General features: G+C 36.3%; 1 protein-coding gene and 1 long non-coding RNA gene across 2 annotated transcripts; one reads left to right on the top strand and one right to left on the bottom strand.

Annotated features, from left to right (window-relative positions):
* Positions 1 to 850: 850 nt before the first annotated feature.
* On the top strand, positions 851 to 4,770 carry LOC114309664 (kinesin-like protein KIN-7O). The gene is made up of 7 exons (XM_082909297.1): positions 851 to 979; positions 3,028 to 3,115; positions 3,779 to 3,892; positions 3,995 to 4,076; positions 4,145 to 4,212; positions 4,289 to 4,363; positions 4,507 to 4,770. The coding sequence occupies exons 2-7, from the start codon at positions 3,044 to 3,046 to the stop codon at positions 4,705 to 4,707; spliced, it is 612 nt and encodes a 203-aa protein (XP_082765423.1). The 5' UTR covers positions 851 to 979; positions 3,028 to 3,043; the 3' UTR covers positions 4,708 to 4,770.
* Positions 4,771 to 6,023: 1,253 nt separating this feature from the next.
* On the bottom strand, positions 6,024 to 6,542 carry LOC145813547 (uncharacterized). The gene is made up of 2 exons (XR_014356695.1): positions 6,396 to 6,542; positions 6,024 to 6,305 (listed from the first exon to the last, which is right to left on the bottom strand). It is a non-coding gene; the product is annotated as an uncharacterized LOC145813547 (long non-coding RNA).
* Between the last annotated feature and the right edge of the window lie 20,208 nt (positions 6,543 to 26,750).

A 26,750-nucleotide genomic window follows, 5' to 3' on the forward strand; every position in this document is an offset into this window, starting at 1 on the left:
CAACAATTATTTGACGTTATTAATTTTTTCGACACTAAAATTTGAGGGGAGCACCAAGTTATTTCATTGCATTGCCATGCATAGTTGGTACCAAAAATTTTATCGTGATGTATATGATTTTATTAGCGACAAAAAAATGTTGCAAATGTTGTATTATTTTCAATGCCGTGCATTGTGATGAAATACTTTCATTGCTCATGGTAAAGATGTTTTCTAACTAAACATTTTATCGTTAATTCTCACATATGGGCACTACAGGAAAGTGAGGATTTAACGGCGTTTAATTAACGACGTTTAATTAAACGTCACCTTTTTTTTATAATTAACGGCGTTTTTTAAACGTCGCCTTTGTTGTTAGGCAAAACGGTACTGTTTTAAAAATAAAAGACCTTTAAAAAACGCCTCCAAAACCCTGTCTCTCTTTACACACTCTTCCCTGTCTCTCTTCACACCCTCTTCTATCTCTCTAAACTTTTATTTTGAAAACCCTACACTGCCGTCTGCTTCTCACTCATTCAAATCTCTCACTCACTCCTCGCTCTCTCTCTCTCTCACACACACACAAATATCTCTCGATTCTTCAGTTCAGTTCAGTGATTCTTCTTCTTCAATTCTGGTGATTCATCTCGGGATTGCGATTTCGAAGTTCCATTTTCAGCATAGATCCGTGATTCATCTCCGTGGATTTGGAACTCTTCGTCTTCTTCGATCAGAGGTTAGTTGCTCTCTCTTTCTCTCACTCAAATCTCTCTCGATTCTTCTTCAGTTCAGTGATTCTTCTTCGATTCTTCTTCCATTGATGAATAACTTTTGTTATGGTGAAGGAAAAAATGTAGGTGAAACTTTAATTTATTGGTTCAAACATTAAAATATGCCCAATCTGGTCCTCCTCCTCCTCCTCGTCGTGTTCAAACGAACGACCTCCTAAAAAGAGGATCCTCCGACAACGTCCGTTTTCCGCTGAGAACTTCATTCGATGGTACGCACTCTCTTCCCTAAATCTTGGAGCATATTTTACAGCATCACCATTTCAGTTGCTACCTAAGAGAGAACGGGTTTTCAAAGTCATAAAATTTATTTTTCTCTTCAAGGTCAATTAATGCTCAAGAAGATGTTTAAGAGAAATAAAATGCACAAATTACAGTATATGATGCCTGGAATGTACTCCAATTTTAATACCTTTGTTGTGGTAATTTTTGAATATATATGAAATCTCATTGTTTTAGTTGTAGAATTGATTCACTGCTAAGAAACTGATCCATTAACAGGATAGGCATTAGTTGTGATCTGAGTTCTTATGATTTATTGTGTGTAATCTGTTGAAATTCCACTTGTTGAAATTCCACTTGTTGATAGTTAGTTACTTCTTGCTGCAGATTAAACTCTTCACAGATACAGAAATTTTTCGGTTAATGGGTAAGGTTAAACTGCTTATTGGTTGAGTACAATATGCTACTATTTATCTGACAGATAAATGTTATTCTTTACTGGAATACACTGAGAAGCTTATTTCGTTGGCTTATGTTGGCAAATTTTCTAGGTAAAGAACATGCACTTGTCGTATCGAATCACAAAAGCGACATTGATTGGCTTGTTGGATGGCTTTTGGCTCAGGTGCTTGTCTGACATGCAGTTTTCTTTTATGCATGTGCATTCACAAGCAGAGACATGTATATGAATGCTTGTCTAACATGTAGTTTTCTTTTATACATGTGCCTTCACAAGCACAGACATGCATATGCACATTAGTTATGTTGGTAGACATATAGAGGCATACTCATGTTTGCAGATTAAACATATTTCTTTCGGCAAATGACAGTTTAAAATTTGCTATATTGTCTTATTTGGAATGCTTTTATTGTAATCTTTGCTTTATACTACGTTTCCACTTACAAAAAAAAAAAAAAAAAGAAATTATGATTTTCACTGATTATTTGTCAAAATTCCTTATAACAGCGATCAGGTTGCCTTGGTAGTGCATTAGCTGTAATGAAGAAATCATCAAAATTCCTTCCGGTAAGAATCTGAACTTGACATGTTCTCTAAATGTGGTTGAGGTGAAGCATTTTAAGTTAATTAGTTAAATTCAGATCGTGCCAGTTCAGTTCTTGATGGAGTGGCCTTCTATCTCGACAGTTCAATGCATGTTAATTCGTGAATTTGGTGAATTCAGTGAAGGTTTATTGTGATCTGTATTTAAAATACATGAAATTATAACAAGTTTGGATCATTGCTCTATTGTCTCCTCTCCTCTATTTATGATTTATTACTGTTTACATGTCATGTCCCTTACTCATTATCATTTGCCTTGTCTTTTGAACACCTCAATACCTTCAAAGATATATTCGGAAGGATAAAACTATATCCAACATATGCAGGTCATAGGTTGGTCTATGTGATTTTCTGAGTATCTATTTCTTGAAAGAAGCTGGGCTAAGGATGACAGAACTTTAAAGGTATGGGTGTACTTAATACATTTCTGAACAAATGCTATGTGTTTGTAGGTTTGTGATGCTCGCTTTCAAGGGGCCTTAATTGATCTCATTCAAATCTTGTGGGATTGAATCTGCAGTCAGGTCTTCAGCAGTTACAGGATTTTCCTCTGCCGTTTTGGTTGGCACTTTTTGTAGAAGGAACTTGCTTTACACAGGCAAAGCTTGAAGCAGCTTAGGAGTATGCAGCTTCAGCAGGGTTGCCTGTTCCAAGAAATGTTTTGATTCCTCGTACCAAGTTTGCACATGTGGTAGCACTTGAATTTGGTTTTGAAACTTGTCGGTTTGTGTTGTGGTTTCTAAGTTAATTTTGAAATTGTTTCATGATGCGAGATAAAATTAGTGATTTTCATAGACTGTATTGAGTAACGTTTATTAAATTTGGTGTTAGGTATGAATTTGAACGCCCATTGGCCCCCATGGACACTTTACTTTGATCATGTAAATTTCTAGTTTTATGTTTACAAACTCTCTCTCTCTCTTTCTACACTTGCCCTCTTGTAGGCACTGTTTTTGCTTATGGACAAACTAACAGTGGAAAAACACATACAATGCGAGGCTCAACTTCTGAACCTGGAGTCATACCTCATGCCGTACGTGATTTGTTCGATAGTATACAAGAGGTAGCTGTTATTGTTCAAGCTTTTCATATTTAATAACTTTTCTTTTCATTTTTCTCATCATGTCATTTCTACATGTCCTTTGTCTTTGTGCATTACTAGGTGTTACACGAGATACTATTGTTTGGTCAATTGGGGAAATCTTTCAAATGAGAATAGATCTCAAATATCTAATAGAGTGAAATAGATAAGAAGTCTTCAGTACAGCCCATGGCATTATGTGGTGCATCAGTTAAAAAATTTAGTTTGTCTCCAGAGAAGTCAATTGTTTCTTGGGCTTTCACTTGGCTAGGCATCTACATGTCTCTTTTTCATCCTAATGTGTCTCTAGTAACTCTTTGGATACCACATTACCACTTATTATTTTAAACCTAAAATGGGTAGCTGTTGGCCTGTTCAGCACGGTGTTGCTTTACCGTACACTGCTTCAGGGATGACGGGTTATTCTTCTTGAACTGGACTTTCTTAGTTAATTTGGTATTGATTGAGGACACCAGTGAACTTGGTACTCTTTGTTTGATCAGCATATTGTAATCATTTGTGCTGTAACCACTGTTAACTTTTACCATGTTCTGTTCTGGTTCTGATATCGTGTCTTCTTTCAAAGCACCACTTTTCTCTTAAAGTTGTTGATTTGGTTTCTCTTCTATAATCTTAATGCTTTAGGATATGGATCGAGAGTTTCTTTTAAGAATGTCCTATATGGAGATATATAATGAGGAAATAAATGATTTGCTAGCTCCTGAGCACCGAAAACTGCAGATTCATGAAAGTCTTGAGGTACTTATTACTTCCCTCTAGGACCTACTTAACTGATATTGATATCGTTCTGATAAATAATGACTGACTGTCCATTTATTCTGATTTCCTTCATGCATGAAGCGGGGAATATTTGTTGCTAGGTTAAAAGAAGAAATCGTTGCCTCTCCTGAGCAAATCCTTGAACTTATGGAGTTCGGTAAATGTGGGTTTTTTTGAACATTTCTATCCTTGAACACTTTCTTTTTCTATCTTTTGGATTTTGATTTACAGCTCATCGACATATTGGGGAGACGAATATGAATTTGTACAGTAGCAGATCACATACAATTTTTCGTATGGTAAAGTTACTAATCTTTCTGATATCCTAATTTTTATAATTGTGCAATCTTGTACGCTTATTTTCCATTTGCATAGATTATTGAGAGTAAGGAGAGAAGTGAAGATGAAGATAGTGGCAGTTCTTGTGATGCTATTCGTGTATCTGTTTTGGTATGCTTCATCAAAATTTTCTATACTTACTATAATATTTATTTTTGGATTGCTAATAATTGTTAGATATTTGTTGCTGTGATATACAATATTTTGCTTATTTTCTCCATCCATCTCATTTTTTTTGGGGGGTCTATTTTTAGAACTTGGTGGACCTTGCTGGTTCAGAGCGTGCTGCGAAGATGGGTGCTGAAGGTGTTCGTTTGAAAGAAGGTTCTCACATTAATAAAAGCCTAATGACACTTGGAACTGTCATCAAGAAATTGAGTGAAGGTGCTGAGAGTCAAGGGTATGGAGGAGAGCCTTCAAGAACAGGACAAGATAAACACAAGTACGTCTCATAGCTTGTTTTCCAGACATCATAATTGTCTGGTTCATCTATAGCATTACATGATAATAGTGTTTATCCTTTAAAAAACATGTAATTTTTTTTTTCTTTTCTCAAGTGGGGTGACATTGTGCTTAGTTTTTGTACCACCACATCGATTACTTTTGTATCATTCATTGATTGCCATTTCAGTTTAGGTTATATTTGTATAACTGAAATGTCTAGTAGTTTTCCTCCTTGTTCCTTCACTAGTATGTCAAAATCTGACTCTAGTAGATAGTTGAGCAGTAATAGAAAAAATCTAGTGAGATGTTAGTGCTGGTTAGCAAACTGTTAGCTAGCATTTCAATTCAAAACAATAAAGTTCAACTACACCTCCATCTGCTTGTACTTGCTAGTATATGTACAGACATGATAAAGCGTTGATGCTACATCCTCCATACCCTAGAGTAGATAGCATTAGTAATGGTTGATGCCTTTGCAAGTTGTTACACCATTCAGTTTGTTTTAGTTTTCTTCTCAATTTCAATGCTGTTTGCAGGGTGTTTACTGGTTTTTAAAAAAATTGCACCTTGGATGATAGCCCATATGTACGCTTAGGCTGGGCTGTTGAGCTTTTAGTTATCTATCTTTGCTAATATGTTTATCATCTTGTGTGTTAAAGCTATTTTGTGTTTCTTTGTGTTGTCTTTAGGAACAACAAAAAGGAAGGAATTGCATGGGACAACCTGTGTCCATGCACTCTCTGGAACATGGGACAACCTGTGTTTCTTTGTGTTGCCAAAGTTTATGGCTCTTTTCATGGACATGCCAAGATAAGGAAGTCACTAACTAGTTATTGATGTCTTCATGGTATTATAAAAATAGCCAAGCAGCAGGTTTGTAGGGACATAGCAGAGTTAGCAGATATATATGTACTGACCCTTGTCAATTGTCAATGCATGCAGCATCTGTGCATAAAAACCACAGAAAAGAGATTCAAATCAAACAAGGTGATTGGTTTCAATAAATGGAGGACCATCTAGTTAGTAACTTGGGAAATGTGAAGATCGATGACCAAATCGTACAACCCAGTTTTTTAATATTGTAATTTGAAATCTCAAATTTGGCATAATTTTTAAGTTTATTTGTCAAAATTTATAGGCATTTTGACAGAATTTGTGGTAGTTCCATTTTGGTCTCTTTAGCTTATCAACCAACTTTTCCCCATTGGATTAGCCTTAGTTCACTCTGAGAAACAATATTCAAACCCAGAAACATTCTCAATTGTATAACAACAATTAATATTGAATGCAAATATACGGGTCCTAATTTTTATGTAATATGCAAGACTTATCAGAGGTTAGCATCTCACCAATATTGTTGTTTATGTAGATAAAATTATCATTGTTGTGTTTAGTTTGTAGTGAAATCAATACGTCCAAAATTACTAATTACCACTTTTGGACTTACAATTGGCAACAATGAAGGGTTCTGCAGAAGAGGAAAGATATGGAAAAATTATCAATCCCTCTATGGAACATGGACCTGCACTTCAGCCTGACGCCTTTCCAAATGTAGGGAAGATTATGGAGGTTGATTCCTCAGAACAAGAGTCATCTGTGAGATTTGATGCTGCAAACATTGGAGGGAATGTTGTTAGTGCAAACAAAAATTGCACTACAACTTGTTCACAGAAGAAAATTACACTTACAGAACTCCTACCACTCATTGGTTTGACACGTGAAGCTGCTGCAGAGAAAATTGGTGGTAAGCTTTTACACTGTCTAGTCTATCTTGCTTATAATCTGGTTCGTCTCTAAAACATGCTTAATAAGTGAAGCTGGATTCATGCAGTTAGCATACCTACATTCAAGCGCAAATGTAGGCTGTATAGTATCGTCCGGTGGCCACATTACAGGAATAAAAAGGAATGTCGTTCCCTTCAGCAGAAGCTTGCGGCTGACCCTGACCAAGGTGCAGCAGGAGCATTTGTTCATTTTGTGACAGGTTCACACACTGGTGCTATTGCATCGAATTATCACAACTCACCATGCTCTAAACCCGCTAAACGCCAGAGAGAAAAAAAAATATCGCCCTCTTGTAAGACACCATCAACTGTGGCTACATGTTCAGATCCAGCACCAGCTCCAATGCAAGCCATGTCTACTTTTCCTCAAATAATGCCACATCTCGGGGCAGGGCAAGATGCAAGGATTGAGATCTCAAAAACAACAGAAGGTTGGTGTATGATAAAATTTTACATTAATTTTTAGTTGGTCACAACTAAAACTCACAAATCCATTTCGGAAATCTAGATCTAAAAGACAACATTGAATTAATGTTTAAAAAGCCATACTAATTGTATATGTCAGGTAGAAATCTTAGTCTGAAATTGATGAATAATTCAAATGCTATTTTTTTTTTGTCTGAAATCTATACTAAACCATTGGAACAGCTTAGCTCAGCTAACTCTAATCCTTAAGTTGGATATGCCCAGTAGTTGCAGGAATGCCATCAAGGATTTATCCGTTGGGTTAAGCTTGAAAGCTCAAACATTGAGTGTTTATATTTAAGAGCTTCTTCCTTCCATGCTATTGGAGAATATAGAGAAGCGGTATTAGGGATTCTTTTTCTTGATTTTCCCATTTAAACTACTGGGCATCATGCTCAATTCTTCTTTGCTTTGGTTTACTAAATTTCATTTTACGATAAAGGTGAAGGATTATGATGCAGAAAATTACAAATTATATGAAGAAGTTTGAGAAGGTGTCAGCGCCACTGTTCACCGGGCTCTCTGCATTCCTTTGTGTTGACTAGGATTTGGGAATGTATCCTGCTCAAAATTGTCTTTGTTGTACATGAACCTATTATGATTAATTGAATACGAATCCCTATTCTGCATTGTAATGATGTGTAATATGCTTGACTATTCCATTACATCTGCATGTGCAAGCAAATGACTTAACCTATTTTTTCTTTTTATTTTTTGATTGTGTTTGTTGTTTGATTTTGGTTCAGACACAATCATGTAATGTTTATTTAGTCAATATATTGAAGTAGCTGTAAAATTTTATTCATATTATTGTTATTTTTCAGCTTTATTACAGGTATGTTTTTTAGTTAAATATAACAGATTCAGAACAATTTTTTTTTTAAAAAAAAGAGCTATAACGGTGTTTTTTCAAAACGCCACTACAGTGCCAACGGACATTTTTTTAAAATAAAAAAATCTCTCACGGCGTTTTAAAAACGTCGCTAAATATTGGATGACGTCATTTTATCATTATTTATCGCATTTAGCGGCGTTTTTAAAAACGCCGCCTATACTAATTTTACGACGTTTTTAAAGCGTCATAAACTTATAGCGACGGCCGCGTCCTCGACGTTTGGTGATAAGCGTCACTAAAGGAATTAGCGGCGTTTTTCATACATATAGCGGCATTTTTAAAACGCCGCTAAAAGTCATTTTTCCAGCAGTGGGGTCATCATTTTGCTGCTTATGCATTTGCCTTACACAAGACTGATTCACAAAAAACTTTTGGCATTCAAAGTTAGTGACAACTTGTATTCGTCACAACCAAATTTCCTTGGAGATTATATATAACAAACAATGTATTTGATATGGAGAAAGGCATAAAGAAAAGACGACGGTTTGAACATATTTCAAGAATCACTCTATAGCGATTCCGGTTTTTACTCTACTCTTTTGTATCTTGGACTCGGGTTTCGTGATTTTATAGTATTGTTCATGCCTTTTTCCCTCAAACTTTCTTGAGTTTGGTTATTGGATTGCAATGGTTGTATTTGGAACATGTTAGTTGCTTGGTTTTTAAACTGCATTTGGAACATGTTAGTTGCTTGGTTTTTAAACTTTTGTTGCCCAGAATTTTACTCCTTCGCTCGAGCGTCACATCTTGCGCTTGAGCGGGATTTGGGAACTCTCAGTACTTTTGCAGGTTTGCAAAACTACTGGTAGAGTGTATTCTACGCTCGAGCGGTGTTTCTTGCGCTCGTGTGGTCATGCGTTCGAGCGGCCATTCCCGCACTCAAGCGGTAGTTTTCTGTCTGTAAAACTACTGGGAGTATGTTTTCTACGCTTGAGTATCACTTCCTGAGCTCGAGCGTTGCTGCCCTTTTTTCATTGTGTCTCAACACTCGAGTGTCATTTCTTATATTCGAGTGAAACAACTTATTTTGTCTGACACTTGAGCGTCACTTCTTATGCTCGAGCAGACTGTGCGTATATTAATTCGTAACAACCACTTTTTACATCATTTTTTCATCTCTTTCTCTCTCTAAAACATTTCAAAACTCTAGATCTTGAGCTTTTCTCTCTAAAACTCACTCTCTCTCTCTCTCTCTCTATATATATATATATATTTTTTTTCCACATAGATTTGGTGGTTTCTCTACCCATGTGTCTTTGTTAAAAAGGTAGAGCATCTCGACGGCTATGTTTTCATCCGAATAGAGTTAGGTTTCGGCTCCACCCGAATTTCTTCCTTGCTTGCTTGTCCTCTAGCTTTGAGGTAGGGACTTTCTACACTCTTTTATGAGTTTTAACCGTGCATATACATGGGTGCCGATTCCGCAGATGAAATATTCGTAAAATGGCAAATGGAAGTGTCTGTATAATGGTTGTGCTGGTTAGAGACTCATTGAGTTGTATTCTCAGTTTGGTTGTTTGAATAAAATAGTGAGTGACTCAAGAATTGAGTTAAAATGAATGGTGATATAAAGCTTGGCATGGAATGGTTTTGTAAAAGAGTTATGAATGATTTTATTATAGACATTAGATATGCATATCATACTTATATGTTTGTTAAGATTCATATATTGCATTATAGATTGCTTCTAGTGAGTTTTGGCATACCATATTTGGGAAAAAACTATTTTCAAGTATCGGTGATATGCCTCTGCCAAGACAGTAGCTTGAAAGGGTTTGGAGCAAGAGCTTCTCTTTTGTTATATTTATTTTGTATAGCTAACGGATTTAATCGTGTTGAGCTAGACTCATTTTTGTTGTAACCAAACAGTGACTTGGAAAGATGTAAGCCTTTAGGGCATATGAATATCTGTTTAACTTTCATTCCTTTACTACTTGTAACACATGTTGTAGACTCAGGATGAGCTATTTATGAATGTATATCGCATGTGTCACCTTTTCTATATAACTCTGATTAATGAGCTGGTTGGATCATTATAATTATTTCAGGGTGTTACAACTTGGTATCAGAGCGTACCAGGTTTCAATACTTTGCATACGTGAGAAGTGGTTATAGGCACAATGGGTTTGTCTCGCTTGATAGAGACTTTAGTATATACGATGTATTTACATGATAACATGCTTATTTGATTATATAGGTATAAGATTTAGTTTTTAGGATGTTGATTGAGTCTATGAGTTTCTAGAAGTTCTATTAGAAGAGCATTTGATCACTGCTATTTCTAATTAGAACTATGCCAACGCCGCGGGACGGTTATTATTCGAAAATGAATTTCGTATGTGTTTATGTGATAACGTACTTATGTGGAGTGAATTACTATTGTCCATCGCATTAGGATGCAAGCAAGGTTTTAAAAAGCAGTCGCAACCGTTGCGTAACGGTTGTGGTGGTTATCGCCACCTGTTACAGCCGCTTTTGCGGTGTGATTGGGATTAACAAGTGTGTTGGCTGTAGTGGCTACCGTAGCGATCGTAACAGTGCCGTAACGGGCTGTTACGCACCGTTACGTAACAGTTCCAAACTACTTCTTTCGGGAAAAAAAAAGCGCAAAATGGAGGAAGAAGGATAGAGAGAGAAGAGGGAAGATGAAGAACATGTTATTGATTTGTTGAAGCTGTAAGATTTGTGCTATTCTATTCAGCTGTTATTACTCAACTATTTTGTTTGTGTGTGTCTATTTATATATTTTTTAATAATAATAATAATAATAATAATAATAATAATAATAATAATAATAATAAGCGTGGTCATTATCTATTTGGCTTGATTATATATATATATATATATATAGAGGCTCTTATTTATTCTCTTACTTTTGTCACTGTTTATCTTATATATAATAGTTAGTGATTAATTTTTTTGTAAAATATTTAGAAAACATAACACCTACAATTATATATTAATACATATTTTATGCATGCTAATTTTTTTTGATTAGTTTATTTTATTTTTATTTACAGGTTATTCAAAAAGAAAATGAATATTCAAGTGATCAAAATCTAAAAATAAAAAAAATTTCTTTATAATTTATTTTTTATTTTTTTATATGATTACATTAGCATGTATAATTTATTTTTTAAAACTATTCAAGTTAAAATTTACATATGCTTCTACAAGTATAATAATTGAAAAAAATAATTTTATGCATCTAAGTCCAATAATTTTTTTTTGCCACGAGCGTAATATGGATTTATGACATATAAAGTCATTAATTATTAAAACAAAATATAAAAAACTCAGTTTATAGTGATTTAAATATATAAAATATATTGGATCATACTTAAAAATTTATAAAAATTGATCAATATTCATTTTGAAACCCAATAAATATGATTACAGAAAAACAATATGCGTATTAGTAAGTTTTTTTCAAATTGTGCAAAAAAATAAAAAAATTGACGGTTTCGGTTACCACAACCATTATGCTATGGCCTTTACACCATGCAATCGCAACCGCGTTATCGCCACCGTTACGGCAACCGCAATCGCTTTTCAGAACCTTGGACTCGAGTGAGTTAGTTTCGACACATTTGCAAATATGCTAATCTTTTGTGTTACTTTCATTAGGATGTCAGGAAGTGGACGTGGTGGTGATAGGCGTGGTAGGCTTAGGAGGCATGAGGTGCCTTTATCGAATGATAATCTAGTGTAAGAAGAAGGGGTTGGTCAGGCCAAATGTGGCTGAATTAGTGGGTAAGCAGGCCATGGGCGCCTTAGCCCATAAAATGGCCGGAGCATTGCGGGAGTTTATGGACATTCTCAGAGCTGTGAATCAAATCCAGGACCAAGTAGCAGAGATAGGGCCATCATTCTTGAAGCGGGAGTTTTTCCGGTCAAATCTGAATGAGTTTTTGGGTGATCTTAAGAAGCCACTAAAGGCGGATGAGTGGTTGGTTAGAGCAGATAGTGAAGATGTTTGAGATACTTGACATCGAGGACAAACAACTGAAAGTGACCTTGGCATCATTCCAACTAAAGGAAGATGCGGGTCAGTGGTGAAAGTATGCGCGTGGGCACATTGGGGTGACCTGGGAGGCTTTTGTTAGCGTCTTCCAGGATAAGTTCTTGCCTCCTATAGTTCGGGAGAAGTTGAGAGATCAGTTCTCCAAGCTTGTGTAGTTGAACACTCTGGTGGCCGAGTTTAAGGCCACATTTACTAGCTTGTTGAGGTTTGCACCAGAACTCGTGGCTATTGAGGAGCGCCGCTGTTTAGAGTTCCGAGAAAAGATTGAGGACCAGACTTATGTTCAAAGTGGTCGAGTCAATGATTAGAGACTATGGATGACTTGTGGAGGCGGCGACTCATCTTGAGACTGTAATGCAAGTGGAGAAGAAGAGGATGAGGGGTTCTAGGAGGAGTCAGGATATTCAGAGGGACAGTAAGAGGCAGAGGGGTTCTAACCCACAACAGTCCCAGGGAGCTCAGTCGAGATCCACTTTTCCAATATTGAGTTCGGGTTCTGGAAGTGGTGGTCAAGGAGATGTCACTTGTTTCAAGTGTGGTTAGTTAGGCCATAAGTCTCCAGCTTGCCCGTAGAGAGGAGGAGGGCAGCGGTTTGCATCCTCTTCGATTCGTTCTCAGAGCTAAAGTCAGGGGAGAGTCTAACTGCTCACTTGTTATCAGTGTGGGCAAGCAGGGCACATGAAGAGGTTTTGGCCTTAGTTAGGTGGCATACCTGGTGCGTCTGGTTCGAGGTAGATATAGAGCCACTAACCAGCCCAGTCAGTACAGGCCTCGAGGGCCAATTAGGGAGCCTCTTCGGCTTAGTTAGTGTATCAGGCTTATCCTTTGAGGGGTGAGCAGGTTGAGCAGAGACCTACAGGGTGTGTGTATACTGTTACCACACCAGATCTTGTACCAGCTCTTTCAATAGTGAGAAGTACCTTCTTGTTTTGCAATTCAGTTACTAATGTGTTGATTGATACGGGTGCATCCCATTTATTTATCTCGTCCGCATTTGCATCGATTTTGGGGTTATAGCAGGCTCAGTTAGCATCTCTTCTTTGTGTAGAGTCACCTATTGGTGATGAGATTGTTTTGAAGTAGAGGTGTCGGAGTTGTGACATAGAGGTTGTCGGTCGCCGACTTCTTTTTGCATTTGTGTTGATGGACATGTCTAGTTTTGATGTTACTTTGGATATGGATTGGTTGTCATCATATCGGGTTGTCATAGATTACTACCGTCAGAGGGTTACTATATGTACCTTGAGTTGTGATTGCTTTTATTTCTTGGGGGACCGGATTGATAGAGTTTTATCACCGGTGTATGATCCGCGTGGGCGGAGTGAACTTAGTTGTCTTCTTGCCAACTTTTTAAGTAGGGAGTGTGATGAAGTTCGAGTTGAGTTGCCAAGGGTGGTTTGTGAATACCTGGACGTTTTTCCTGAGGATCTTACTAGTTTACCACCTCATCGAGAGATCGAGTTCTTAATTGATTTAGTGCCTGACACGACACCGATTTCTATTACATTGTATAGATTTCCACCTTCCGAGTTAAGTGAGTTGAAGATTCAACTCCAAGAATTATTAGATAAGGGTTTTATTCACCCTAGTACTTCATATTGAGGAGCACCGACTTTCTTTGCCATAAAGAAAGATGGTGCGTTGCGACTTTGTATAGATTATCAGAAGTTGAACCGGGTAACTGTTAAAAACAAGTACTCAATGCCTCATATAGATGATTTGTTTGATCAGTTGAAGGGATTTTGTTGTTTCTCTAAGATAGACTTGATATCGGGTTATCACCAGTTGATAGTAAGGGAGTGGGATATCCAGAAGACGACATTCTGTATGTGGTATGGCCATTACGAGTTTCTAGTGATGCCTTTTGGGCTAACCAATGCACCAGCTGTGTTTATAGATTTGATGAATCGAAACTTCCGTGAGTTCCTAGACCGTTTTGTTGTCGTCTTTGTGGACGACATCTTGATTTATTCACCCTCTGTGGAGGAGCACGAGGAACATGTGCGAGTGGTGCTTGAGTTGCTTAGAGCCCACAAACTGTATCCTAAGTTTGGGAAATGTGAATTCTGGCTGAGGGAAGTTAAGTTCTTAAGTCATGTGGTATTCGAGGAAGGCGTGACTGTAGATTCATCCAAGATAGAGGCAATGCAAGATTGGGAACAACCTAAGAATGCTTTTGAGATCCGTAGTTTCTTTGGGTTGGCTAGGTATTACCGTTGATTTCTGAAAAATTTCTCTAGATTAGCTTCACCGTTAACTAGACTGACGAGGAAGGGAATTAAGTTTGTGTAGAGTGAGACTTGTGAGAAGTCATTTCAAGAGCTTAAGGTTAGGCATACCACTGCTCCTGTATTGATTATTCTGGAGAGGGGTTTGGGCTATTCGGTGTATTGTGATGTTGCATGGGAAGGTTTAGATTGTGTTTTGATGCAAGAGGGGAAGGTAGAAGCATATGGCTCACGACAGTTGAAAACACATGAGAAGAACTACCCTACTCATGACCTAGAGTTAGCAGCGATGATCTTTGCCTTAAAGATTTGGAGGCATTATCTGTATGGTGAGAATTTTGAAGCGTTTTTTGATCACAAGAGTTTGAAATATCTGTTTACATAGAAAGACTTGAATCTGAGGCAGAGGAAGTAGATGAAGTTCATAGAGGATTATGACTTTGAGTTATATTATCATCCGAGGAAGGCTAATGTTGTGGCTGATGCATTGAGTAGGAAATCTATTAGCAGTGTAGCTTATATTGTCATTCGAGAATGGGAAATGTTGGGTGCTATTGGTGAGTTTGACTTGCATCTTGATGAGTTCGTTGAGTCGGCGACCTTATTTTCAGTAGTTGCACAACTTACACTTGTGAACCGAGTGATAGAAACACAGAGGAGTGACCTTGAGGTGGAATCCCTCTAAGAGAAGATTTCCAGTGGGAAGGTAGGCAGAGGCTTGAACGTGTACTCTAACTTGAGTGTTAGATACCTTGACCGTCGTTTCATGCCCGAGTCTTGTTAAGAGGAAGTACTCCGAGAGTTTCATCATTCACGCCGTGCGGTGCATCTGGGAGGCACAAAGATGTATCACAACCTTAGCCGCCAGTTTTGGTAGAGGGGAATAAAAAAAGATGTGGTTGTATTTGTGTTGAGGTGCCTTACTTGTCAATAAGTGAAGACCAAACATCAGAAGCCCGTGGGTTTGTTGCAACCCTTGCCTATAGCCGAGTGGAAGTGAAAGCATGTCACGATGAATTTTGTTGTGGGCCTTCCGAGGACTCAATGGGGGTAGTGATGTAACTTTGGTGGTAATTGACCGGTTGACCAAGTCGCCGCACTTTATACCTATGCGTGTGAGTGACTCGGTAGATCATCTTGCAGACCTCTATATTAGGAACAGAGTGAGGTTGTACGGGGTCCCTGTGACGATTGTCTCGGATAAAGATCCGAGTTTCATGGCTCGGTTATGGCAGAGCCTACAGAGTGCCTTGGGTATGAGATTGACATTTAGTACTGCGTATCATCCTTAGATTGACAGGCAGTCCGAGCGTACTATTCAGATCCTTAAGGATATGCTTTGGGATTGTGTTCTTGACCTTAAGGGGTTGTGGGAGAGACACTTGCCCTTAGTGGAGTTTGCATATAACAATAGTTTCCAATTGAGTATTGGCATGGCACCGTTTGAGGCCTTGAATGATTGACCGTGTAGATCCCCTGTGTATTGGGCCGAGATGGGTGATGTACCTATGTTGGGCCTAGAGTTAGTCTGAAAAACAACGTAGAAAGTTGCACTGTAGGAGAAGACCCTTGTCTTTTGAGGTGGGAGACCATGTCTTCTTGAAGATATCACATAGGAGGGGTTTAATGAGGTTTGGAAAGAATGGAAAGTTGTCATTTGATTCATTGGGCCTTTTGAGATCCTTGAGCAGATTAGAGAGGTAGCTTATCGTTTGGTCTTGCTGTCACAACTTTCTGGGGTTTATGATGTGATTCATATTAATATGCTTCGGAAGTATGAGCTGGATCTATTGTATGTGTTGGATTGGACCGACTTAGAGGCAGATGAGGATGCCTCGTATGAGGAGAGACTAGTGAGAATCTTGGAGAGTCGAGACCAAGTCTTGCAAGGCAAGACAATTCCGTTGGCTAAAGTACTGTGGAAGCATCACAGGGTTGAGGAAGCAACTTGGGAATATGAGTTGGAGGTCCGTGAGAAGTACCCGGACTTATTTGTTGATGCTTGATCATGTATTGAAATTTTGTAATGTTAATGAAATATGAAAACATTATATATGTTTTAAGAATATGAACACATTGTATATGTTGTATATGTTTTAGAAACACAGATTTAAAGTAAACATTGTATATGTTTTGAAAAAATATGAATTGCGCTTTCAATGTTGAAACTTATATATCGAGTTGATGAGAATGGGTGACCAGAGAACGGGTCATGGTGATGGAATTGATTAATTATCTTTATTGTGATCGATTTAAACATAGTTTCAAAACTTGATTTGAAATTTCAGGGACGAAATTCCTTAAGGGGAGAGATTATAGAGATTTCGATTTTAACGCGACCCTTTTGTATCTTGGACTCGGGTTTCGTGGCTTTGTAGTGTTGTTCATGTCTTTTCCCCTCATACTTCCTTGAGTTTGGCTATTGAATTGTAATGGTTGTGTTTGGAATAAGTTGGTTGCTTGGTTTTCAAACTTTTGTTGCCCGAGCGTCACTTCTTGCGCTTGAGCGGGATTTGTGAACTCTCAATACTTTTTGCAGGCATGCAGAACTACTGGGAGGATGTATTCTACGCTCGAGCAATGTTTTTTGCACTCGAGCGGTCGTGTGCTTGGGCTGCCATTCCCGTGCTCGAGTGATAGACTTCTGTCTGTAAAACTACTGGGAGTGTGTTTTCTACGCTCGAGCGTCACTTCTTGAGCTCGAGTGGTGCCGCCCTTTTTCATTGTGTCTTGGCACTCGAGCGTCATTTCTTTTGCTCGAGCGGAGCAACTTATTGTGTCTGACGCTCAAGCGTCACTTCTTGTGCTCGAGCGGACTGGGCATACATCAGTTCGTAGCATCCACTTTTTACATCATTTTTTCATCTCTTTCTCTCTCTAAAACATTTCAAAACCCTAGATCTTTAGATTCTCTCTCTAAAACTGACTCTCTCTCTCTCTCTCTACATTTTCACCTAGATTTGGTGGTTTTTTTACCCGTGTGTCTTTGTTAAAAAGGTAGAGCGTCTCGAGGGCTATGTTTTCATCCAAATAGAGTTGGGTTTTAGCTCCACCCGAATTTCTTCCTTGCTTGCTCGTCTTCTAGCTTTGAGGTAGGGACTTTCTACACTCTTCTATGAGTTTAAACTTCGTTATTTGTCGATGTGTAAAGAATATTAGAATTTGGGATTATCTTGAACAAACTTAGGGTTTTGGTTTAAAATAAAAAGAGGTGTTTTCAAATGTATGTATTAAAAATGGTTATGAGAGGAGATGTGAGGTTATGTTGTGATAAATTTGTTGATTTTGATACTCAGGATGGATTTTGGAAGAAAATGAAATTTTGTCCTAAAATATCTCAAATAGTTATTTTGTATAAATAAATGAAATTGGTATTAGGAATATGAAATTGGATGGATGTTTATATAAATGGTAGAGTTGGATATGTATTACCTCTCACCTATGGAAATTTGGATAATTTATCTGTCTTGGAGATTGTATATCTGTTTTGGGCTATCAGTGGAGGATAGCTATGATTGTTGTAGAAATTGCATGAGGATTCGGTAAATTGAAACTAATCTCTTATCCGTTATGTCTTTGATACATTGTAAATGTTTGATGTTTGGGAGAAGAAAGATGATGTACTCCATGTTTGGGAGAAGAAAAATGATGGATTCCATTGAATTAAGTTAGCTTGTGGGTCTAGGGTGAAAGTCCTGAAAACCGCGCAAATACATGGGTGCCGATTCTCGTAGACGAAATATCCGTAAAATGGCAAATGGAAGTGTCTGTATAATGGTTGTGTTGGTTAGAGACTTATTGAGTTGTATTATTAGTTTGGTTGTTTGAATAAAATAGTGAGTGACTCAAGAATTGAGTTAAAATGGATGGAAATATAAAGTTTGGCATGACATGATTTTGTAAAAGAGTTATGAATGATTTTATCATGGACATTAGATATGCATATCATACTTATATCTTTGTTAAGATTCATATATTGTATTAGATTGTTTCTAGTGAGTTTTGGCTCACCATATTTGGGAAAAATTATTTTCGAGTGTCGGTGATATGCCTCTGCCAAGACAGTAGCTTGGAAGGGTTTGGAGCAAGAGTTTCTCTTTTGTTATATTTATTTTGTATAGCCAAGGGATTTAATCGTGTTGAGCTAGACTCATTTTTGTTGTAACCAAGTAGTGACTTGGAAAGATGTAAGCCTTCAGGGCATATGAATATCTGTTTAACTTTCATTCTTTTTACTACTTGTAACACATGTTGTAGACTCAGGACGAGCTATTTATAAATGTATATCGCATGTGTCACATTTTGTATATTAACTCGGATTAATGGAAGCTTATTATTTCATTTATGCTACTTCGTATTAGTTGTCTGGGTTTGGATCATTATAATTATTTCGGGACGTTACACACTCAACTCACGGTAGTTGAATAATCACATTCCCAGTTGTAATTAAAAGGTATTTATTTAATGGTTTTAAATGAATATCAATCGAAATGTATCGTATTAGCCAATATGTATCTAGTTTTTGTTCATTTGATATAGATACACCCCAATATACTAGTTAGAATAAAAATCACATACGTATTGTAGCTGATTCTTGATATATATTGGTTCATAGCTGATTCAAAATTGATTTGGTTGTTTTGACTACTATAAAGCTCTTTTTACGGCTGATGATTTAAAAAAAAATTACAATAAGAACTCTTGATCCCCAATTCATATCGCTCAATACTTCTGATATTGTTAGGCTGTGACTGATACTAGTACATCTCTCGATACTACATTTTAAAATCACAATTTAGATAAATAAATGTGACAAAAGAGATAGAGAGAGATGGTGTGCTTCAACAAATCCCAAAATTACTTTCCTAAGTTGTGATGGCTCCAATTTTTTCAAATGGCCTCATTGCAAATGATAGTTTTGTACCTTCAACAACTATGAAAATAAATTAACAATATTAAATTCAATTTACATGGGAGAAACCGAATAACGCAATGCTGATAATAGAGCTAAATAATTCTTATAGATATGAAATTATAAACATTGTTTATAATGATTAGATACTAATATTAAGTTACTGAGCTACATATATTGTAAAACTCAAATAGGTTCTAAATATTTAAATTTTGACTTGACATAATAATATACTTGAAATTTTTGTTCTACCATAGAAGGTTCATGTTTCGAACACAAAACTTGGCGCTGTTCACCTCTACGCCCCTTCGCTTTCTAGGCTTGGCGCCCATTATGCTGTGAACAAGTACAAATCATTCAATAAAAATCCTTAATAAGAAAAAATAAATTAGAAGGTAATAATTTCATAATAAATGCTGAATCGAGGGGTACTTACCAAAAAGAAAAAGAAAAACAAAATAAAAAACAAAAAAGGCTAACCTGGTTGAAGAAGATTGGTTCAACATCAAAGGTGCACAATTCATGGATTGAGCTATAATTCATTTTTGACGGGCCTCTTATGTCTGGGAGACAATCAAAGAAATCATCAGGGATTGGGTTTTGAGTAGAGGAACTGCTGTGATAATCTGCTTCCATTGTCACATTATTGAAGTATGATAAAATTGGTTCTGGATTTTGATTAGAAGTCATCTCCAAGAGAGTAGCCAAGGTTTCATCCCCGGTATCACTTGATGCTGAATTTACATAATCACCTTTGCACATAACATTATTGCCACAAGTTCCTAGTTGTCCCATGTTTTGCATTCCAAAATAGTTTGGTACCATGTCAGGTTGTGAATGGATTAATTGCACTGTATGCTCTCCTTCTCCATTGCCCAAGGAACTATTACTTAGTGATAAATAATTTTCAAGACCTGCATTGTTTCTTCGAGTTTGTTGGGGATGGGATCTTTGAGGGTTACGAGATGATTTCACTAGGCGTGGCATTGTCCCAAATTTTCTTGAACCAAATTTGTATTGTGAACTATTGTTGCCTGAATTTGCACCAGAAGCATTAGCTTTGCGCGATTCTGGGGCACGCCAATTATCATTACGACATTTCTGAGGGGAAGGAAAATAAGCAAGGAAGATACAAAATCAAGTTAGTGGGATATGAATGGAAAAACTCTATATATCACATTGGTACTTTAACAATGTTAAGGTTCACTATCTTTAAAAAGAAAAAAAAAAAAAAAAAAAAGTCAAGTTTTAACTTAAAAGGGACATTCACAAATGCATCAACTCCATCAAACTTTATCATGAAATTCCTCGTTTGACTTGTCATAATTTGAAGCGGTACATGTTTGGCGGGTGTAGTAAATAGCTATAAATTTTGGACCATGTCAAAAACTATTCGATAGCTATTTATACTAGTTGTCTAAAGGATTCAAAGTAGTAGTGGAAGTGATAACCATAAAACTAGTACAAAAAAGATAAGTAGTAAAAGATGTAAAATTATGCCAATCATATACACTGGTCATTGTCATAAATTGTTAGCCACGTAAGGTAATTGTTGCAACCATGTAGTATAAAGTACAGGATCATATATTGCAGGAAGCTTGAGTTTATTGCATGAAGCTTTGTGCGCCCCCCCTCCCCTCCCCCCCGATTTGTTGATGTTTTGTTGTTTGTATATTGCTTTATCATCAATATATTTTCATTTTGCTGATTAAAAAAAAAAGGTGTACGGAAACCGTTATGAGAAACATCCAACGGAAAAAAGAGAGGTGTTATTTTGTTTTCTTTATTAATTTTTTTTTTTTGATTTGTAGACATTTATGGGAAGGATGTTAAACATGTACTACTATGCATACAAGTGACAAACCTGAAGATGACTTGCAACTTGCATTCGTGTCAAACCATTCACGTTCATTAGATCAAGTATCTCCTTCGGGTAGCATTCTAGTTCCAATAGGCATATGAGAAACATGTAAAACACCAATATATACTATAAACCAAAACAAACAACAATCATAATGGATTAAAAAGAAAATATGTTTCCAAACTGCATCAAAAAAAAAATATATACTTCCGTCTCCAAGCTCATTTACGGCAGCCATGAATTTTCCATGAAGATCCTCAGACCATTCTGCGCAAGTCTTCTTTGTTTTTTGATTGGTAAAATAAAGAAATTTATTAACTCAAAATAAAGAAGTACATCAAGATAATAAGGATTAACCAAAAAAAAAAAAAAAAAAATCATTGCTAAAGGGCAAACCTTCTTCTTAGTTGATTTTCTCTTGCCCTTGTCTAATTCACCTACCTCATCCACATTTATTCCTTTTCCAGTTCTTGCTTTTCTCTTGGAGCCAACCATGGTCTTTTTTGAATTGCTATCAATTTCAATCTTCTCTCCAGGGTTATTTTCATTGGATTCAATAAGCTTTCCTTTTTGGTTTGTAGTGTCATGGAGAATGGCAATCTTTTCAAAATTTTGGACCTTAAATAACTTTTCTTTAATCACATATTGCCATAGGCTTTTCAGCATGTTACCGCCAATTGGTCTTTCAAAGAAGAAACATGCCCCATTTTCTAGTGCTATCTTTGCCACCATAGCATCTTCATTAGCCGACATTACTTTAGTTGAGGTCACGTCATAAATGAGTACACATTGGAAGAAAAATGAATTTGTTAATCACACATCATTAAGTACTAATATTGGGAATGAAAATAATAGTCGAAAATGAATTTAGAAGTGCAATCCTAAAAGACAAAAAAATATGGAAAACAAAAATAAAAACAACTTGATTGAGCACAACACTTACAAATTGTTGGTAATCCTTTGTTAATTGCCTCTTGGAGAAGCATAAATCCATCAATGTCAGGTAAATTGATATCTGTGAGCACAAGGTCAAATTGCTCTTTTCCATTCAAAAGTATTGAGTGAGCGACCAAGCCAGATTGAACTGCTGTAACTGAATCCAAGCATGTGGGAACAAAAGTGAGGAAGAGAAATCAATAAAAGAAAGATGCTTATAATAAATGTTTTAAGAGAAGTCTTTTGCAAAGGACAAATAATATTTAGTTCTTGAAGCAACTGTAGAAGAAAAAGATCAATGGTGCTAACCATCGTGGAAAACTGATAAAAAATCAAATTGTAGCTGACTTTAGAAATTAAACCTACTTGTTTATAGAGGCAACTAATTGAAAATAAATCATAAAAAAAGCAAAAAGGGGACAAAAAACAAAAAAAGACTAAAGCATGATTTTTTTTTTCTTTTTTTCTTCCAAGAAATGAAGTGAGAAAATTCTGATTCAAAGATTAAGTGAACACAAGAATTTATAATAGGCCCTGTGGTTTTGAATAAAAAAATTAACAAAAGTTAGTCTCAAATCAATGTATTTCAAGAAGAGTGCCCTAGGCTTAGTTTTTATTTATTTTTTCATTCTTTGCCATTGATTGGGATGATGAATTTATTAGGAAAAACAAATTTCAAGAGTTTTCATAAAAATAAAAATTGCAATAGCTATGATCTCGGACTTAGTATTGACTTAATTGACCTAAATTAGATTACACAAAAATCAACAAACAAAATAGATTTTTCTAGGGAGATTGGGGGGGGGGGGGGGGGGGGGGCGCGGGGATGCACATAGTTTAAAGATTCAACTATTACAAGAACATCTTCAAAAGATTATCTCAAACAAAAAAAGATAGAAAAAATAGCCTTCACATTTTGAGCCAAACTCTATACACTTTTGAGAATTTATGTATCATTGTCGGTCAAATAAAAAAGAAAGCCAGAGAAACAAAATGTTAATAACATTAGAATTCATAAATCAGAAAAGAATTTTGTAAGCACAAAATTATTGTAGTACCATTTAACACCATCAAAACATAGAATGAAATGGAAATGCTATATATATAGATAAATAGAGAGAGAGAGAGAGAGAGAGAGAGAGAGAGAGAGAGAGAATTGTTTGCATGCCCGCTCAACTTATCTAATCAGTAAAATTCACAGTTTTGTCTACCTTTGTAAGAATACAATTGAAGCATTCTCGCTATAGAAGCAAGTGAATCCTTATCATGGTCTACCAATAACACATGAATCACATGTGCAAAGGTGTGAGAAGAGCCCCTTGGACCTTCTATGGTCCATGAACTTGTACCACTACTTCCCTGTTCCCACATGAGGAGGAAATGGAGTTACAAAAAGTAGAAGAAGATGGTGAAGATGATGCGCAACACAAATGAAACAAACAACCAAAAGTGAAAAAAGAAGAAGAAAGAAAATGAAATGGAGCTTGAATTGAGAGACTGGTGTGTGTCTGTATATATAGCAAAAAAGGGACTGTAATTATGGTAGGTGGTTGCATATATACATAGCCAAGTGGCATGAGGGGGTGTTCAATGTAGCATGAAATAATTTAGTTACCATATATACATACAAGTTGGTGAAGTCCTTTTTTTTATTTTTATTTTATCAACATAAAAAACTATATGGATGAAAACCGATGTATAAATCAAGTTGGTGAAGTCTTTTTACTTCTCTTTGTAGTGCTTTTTTTTTTAATCTAAATTATTTTAGTATAGCATATGTAGTCTTTAACTTGGTGTGGCCTTTTGTCCCTAAATACCTTCACTAGACTAATTTTTGGTTGACATTGTTATTGTTGGGTCCTCAAACACTCTTAAGTCAAACTAGTGTGGGATCCACTGTTGACCAAAGATGGTCTTATTAGGGCATACACACACAATGATGAAATTACTTTTGTTTCTTTAAGGGTTGTACTCTTGGACTGTCCTTTCAACCAAGGGTGATTAAGAATGGCAAATGCAAATGTCTTTTTATTTTCTTGCACAATTGTTTAAGGGTTGCTCCAATATTTCTAAGGCAGTCTGTTGTTTTCTAGAACATACAGGAAAAAAAAATCCTCAAAATCAAGAATATCATGAATTTTGAGGAAAATTTTTGTTATTTAACACTTTTGTTTAGAGTTGCTTTTCTTTAAAGCTAGAATTAAACATTGTTATGTTGTTCTAACAAAAATTTGTTGCTGTCATAATTATATAGCTAAATTGTCAACTCTTGTGATATTGCCATAGAGACTTCTTCACTAGTAGACAATTGCTTAATATGTAAATAATTGTTTTATGTACTTTGTGTAATTGTATATTATCATTAGACAAGCAATTGTTTTTCTCCCCCCAAAATTATAACCATGGATTAGATTTTGGGAAGCAGAATTAAATTTCATTTTTCTTTTGATAAAAGTTGTTGTATGACTAACGTTAAGTTTAATCTATTTACACATTTGTTGAACTAGAACTCTTCTTTTGGTATGTTACAATTTTTCTCTACTTGAAATTTCCTGAGTAGGCAAATTATTTTTTGTTCAAAAGTACGTTTTTTAGAATTTATTTTCTTTGACCCCAAAAAATGGTATGACGGAGAGATTTTTAATAATTGTAAAGAGAAAATTGATTTCAAATGTGAACAACCTTATGTTAGCGTTTGGAAAATGAAATGCATTCTTTTTCAACTTTAATTTACATTTATATATACATAGAAAGACTTCAAATAGTAATGAAATAATGGTAAAAAATTAATTAACATTGCAATTAAAAATGAAATGAAACATGAAAACTAATAAAGGATCATCATTTGATAGGAATTCATTTGGTAATGGTCAGCCACACCCTCTTTAATACTCTTAAAATAGTAATAAAACATTATGGAGCCATAATTGTACCCTTCTAATCTTTGTATATAGGATTTGGAGGTGCCATCATGTTTGAATATCTAATTTTGGTAGTCAACAATTGATGTGTAAAAGATTAATTATGCCCAAACATCGCAACAAATCTATACTAAAACCAAATGTTCTTCGTTTACCACTATGGCATTAGAGATAGAAGTTCATGTTTATAAATCTTGACACTTGAGAACAATTAATGCTATAAGCACCTACATGTCTCAATTTCAGGATAAGGGTAACATAAATACATAAGTTGCAAACTCCTCAACCCCAATACAAGAAAAAAGAAAAAAAAATATAAGAAGCTTAAGTTGTCGGCAAAATTACTATGGTTGAAACCATTGTTGACGAAGAAACAATATCGTCACGGAAAAAATCGTTGTTAATAGATCATGCCAATAATTACATGACTTTTGAGTGATAATATAATCATTTTAGCAATAGACTTTTCATTGAAAATAATTTTAAACTTTGGCGATGAAACTTTCCAACGCAAAAATATTTTGTTCCAAGTTTTAGTGACACTTTTTCTTTCAATCCCAAAAGTTTCATATGAAATTGTGCATTTGTTTTTGGCAACAACCTTTTACCCTTTGTGAATGTGACAATATCTAAGAGAGAGAGAGAGAGAGAGAAATTTGTATTACATTGAATGTTGTGTTAACAATGTATACAAGACTCCTTCATATACGGAGAGAGAAACCTAAGTATGGTAATGAATATAATATGGTATGTATGATAGACAGAATATATAGTTATTATATTTAACATCCTCCCTCAAACTCAAGTGGGGATATTAACTTGAGTTTGGAGGGAAAAACTAAAACATGAAATAAAAAAATGAAATAAAATAAAAGGCAAATAGATTACAAAATCCAAACTGGGGCGCAAGGGCACTTGAGATAGATAAGAGGTTGGAGCTAATGCCGGTAGATAGCTTAAGGTTGTGTCGGGTTTTTATAGGAACTAGCCAAAACTAATGCTGGGATAATTTAAAGTCATGTCAAACCGTTATAAAAACTGGTCGGAACTAATGTCGGGATACTTTAAGGTCGTGCCAGATCGTTCTAGAAACTGGACAGAACTAATGCCGGGACAGTTTAAGGTTGTGCTGGAACGTTCTATAAACTAGTCGGAACTAATGCCGAGACAGTTTAAGGTCGTGCTATACCGTTGTAGAAACTAGCCAGAATTACTGCTAGGACAATTTAAGGTCGTGTCGGACTGATGAAGAAGAACTGGATATTGAACAAACAAACGTAATACACACTTAACTTATGACATGGTACTAAACGGTGATAACAGCAAATGACATTGTGCACCAGGGGCAACTTATGAGAAAGTGCGCCAGGGGGCGCCTTGGGTTGTGTGCCAAATGAGGCGGCTTGGATTGTATGCCAAAGGGGGTGGCTTGGATTGTGCACTAGAGGGGGTGGCTTGGGTGGTGCGCTAAGGGACGACTTGGGTGGTGCATCACAAGGGACGGCTTGAATTATACGGCACAAGGGGAACTTAGGTGGTTTGCATGGTGTATAACCATGTTCAATATGATATAGAAACTGATCGAAACTAATGCCTAGACAATTTAAGGTCATGCCGAATTGTTATAGAAATTGTCCGAAACTAATACTGGGACAATTTAAGGTCGTGCCCGACCGTTCTAGAAACTGGGAAGAACTAATGCTGGGACAGTTTAAGGTTGTGCCAGACTGTTATAGAAATTGGCCGGAACTAATGTCGGGACAATTTAAGGTCGTGTCGGACCATTGTAGAAAACTAGTTGGAACTAATGCCGGGATATTTTAAGGTCGTACTGGACCAATGGAGAAGAACTGGATGTTGAACGTGGCACACATGTAACTTATGACGCGGTACTGAACGGTGATGACAACAAATGACATTGTGTGCCAGGAGGCGACTTATGAGAAAGTGAGCCAGTGGGTGACTTGGGTTGTGCGCCAGAAGGGCCGACTTGGATTGTGCGCCAGAGGGGGTGGCTTGGATGGTGCG

This window comes from Camellia sinensis, chromosome 15 (genome assembly GCF_055761805.1).
Source record: "Camellia sinensis isolate YWXY chromosome 15, ASM5576180v1, whole genome shotgun sequence".
In the NCBI taxonomy this organism is placed as follows: Eukaryota; Viridiplantae; Streptophyta; class Magnoliopsida; order Ericales; family Theaceae; genus Camellia; species Camellia sinensis.

What these genes read in the sequence shown, in the direction of transcription:
- LOC114309664 (XM_082909297.1), top strand. Translation starts at nt 3,044, where the DNA reads ATGCGAGGCTCAACTTCTGAACCTGGAGTCATACCTCATGCCGTACGT. An exon ending in AGATTCATGAAAGTCTTGAG is followed by an intron (nt 3,893 to 3,994) that starts GTACTTATTACT and finishes TCATGCATGAAG; the next exon opens with CGGGGAATATTTGTTGCTAG. An exon ending in CACATACAATTTTTCGTATG is followed by an intron (nt 4,213 to 4,288) that starts GTAAAGTTACTA and finishes CCATTTGCATAG; the next exon opens with ATTATTGAGAGTAAGGAGAG.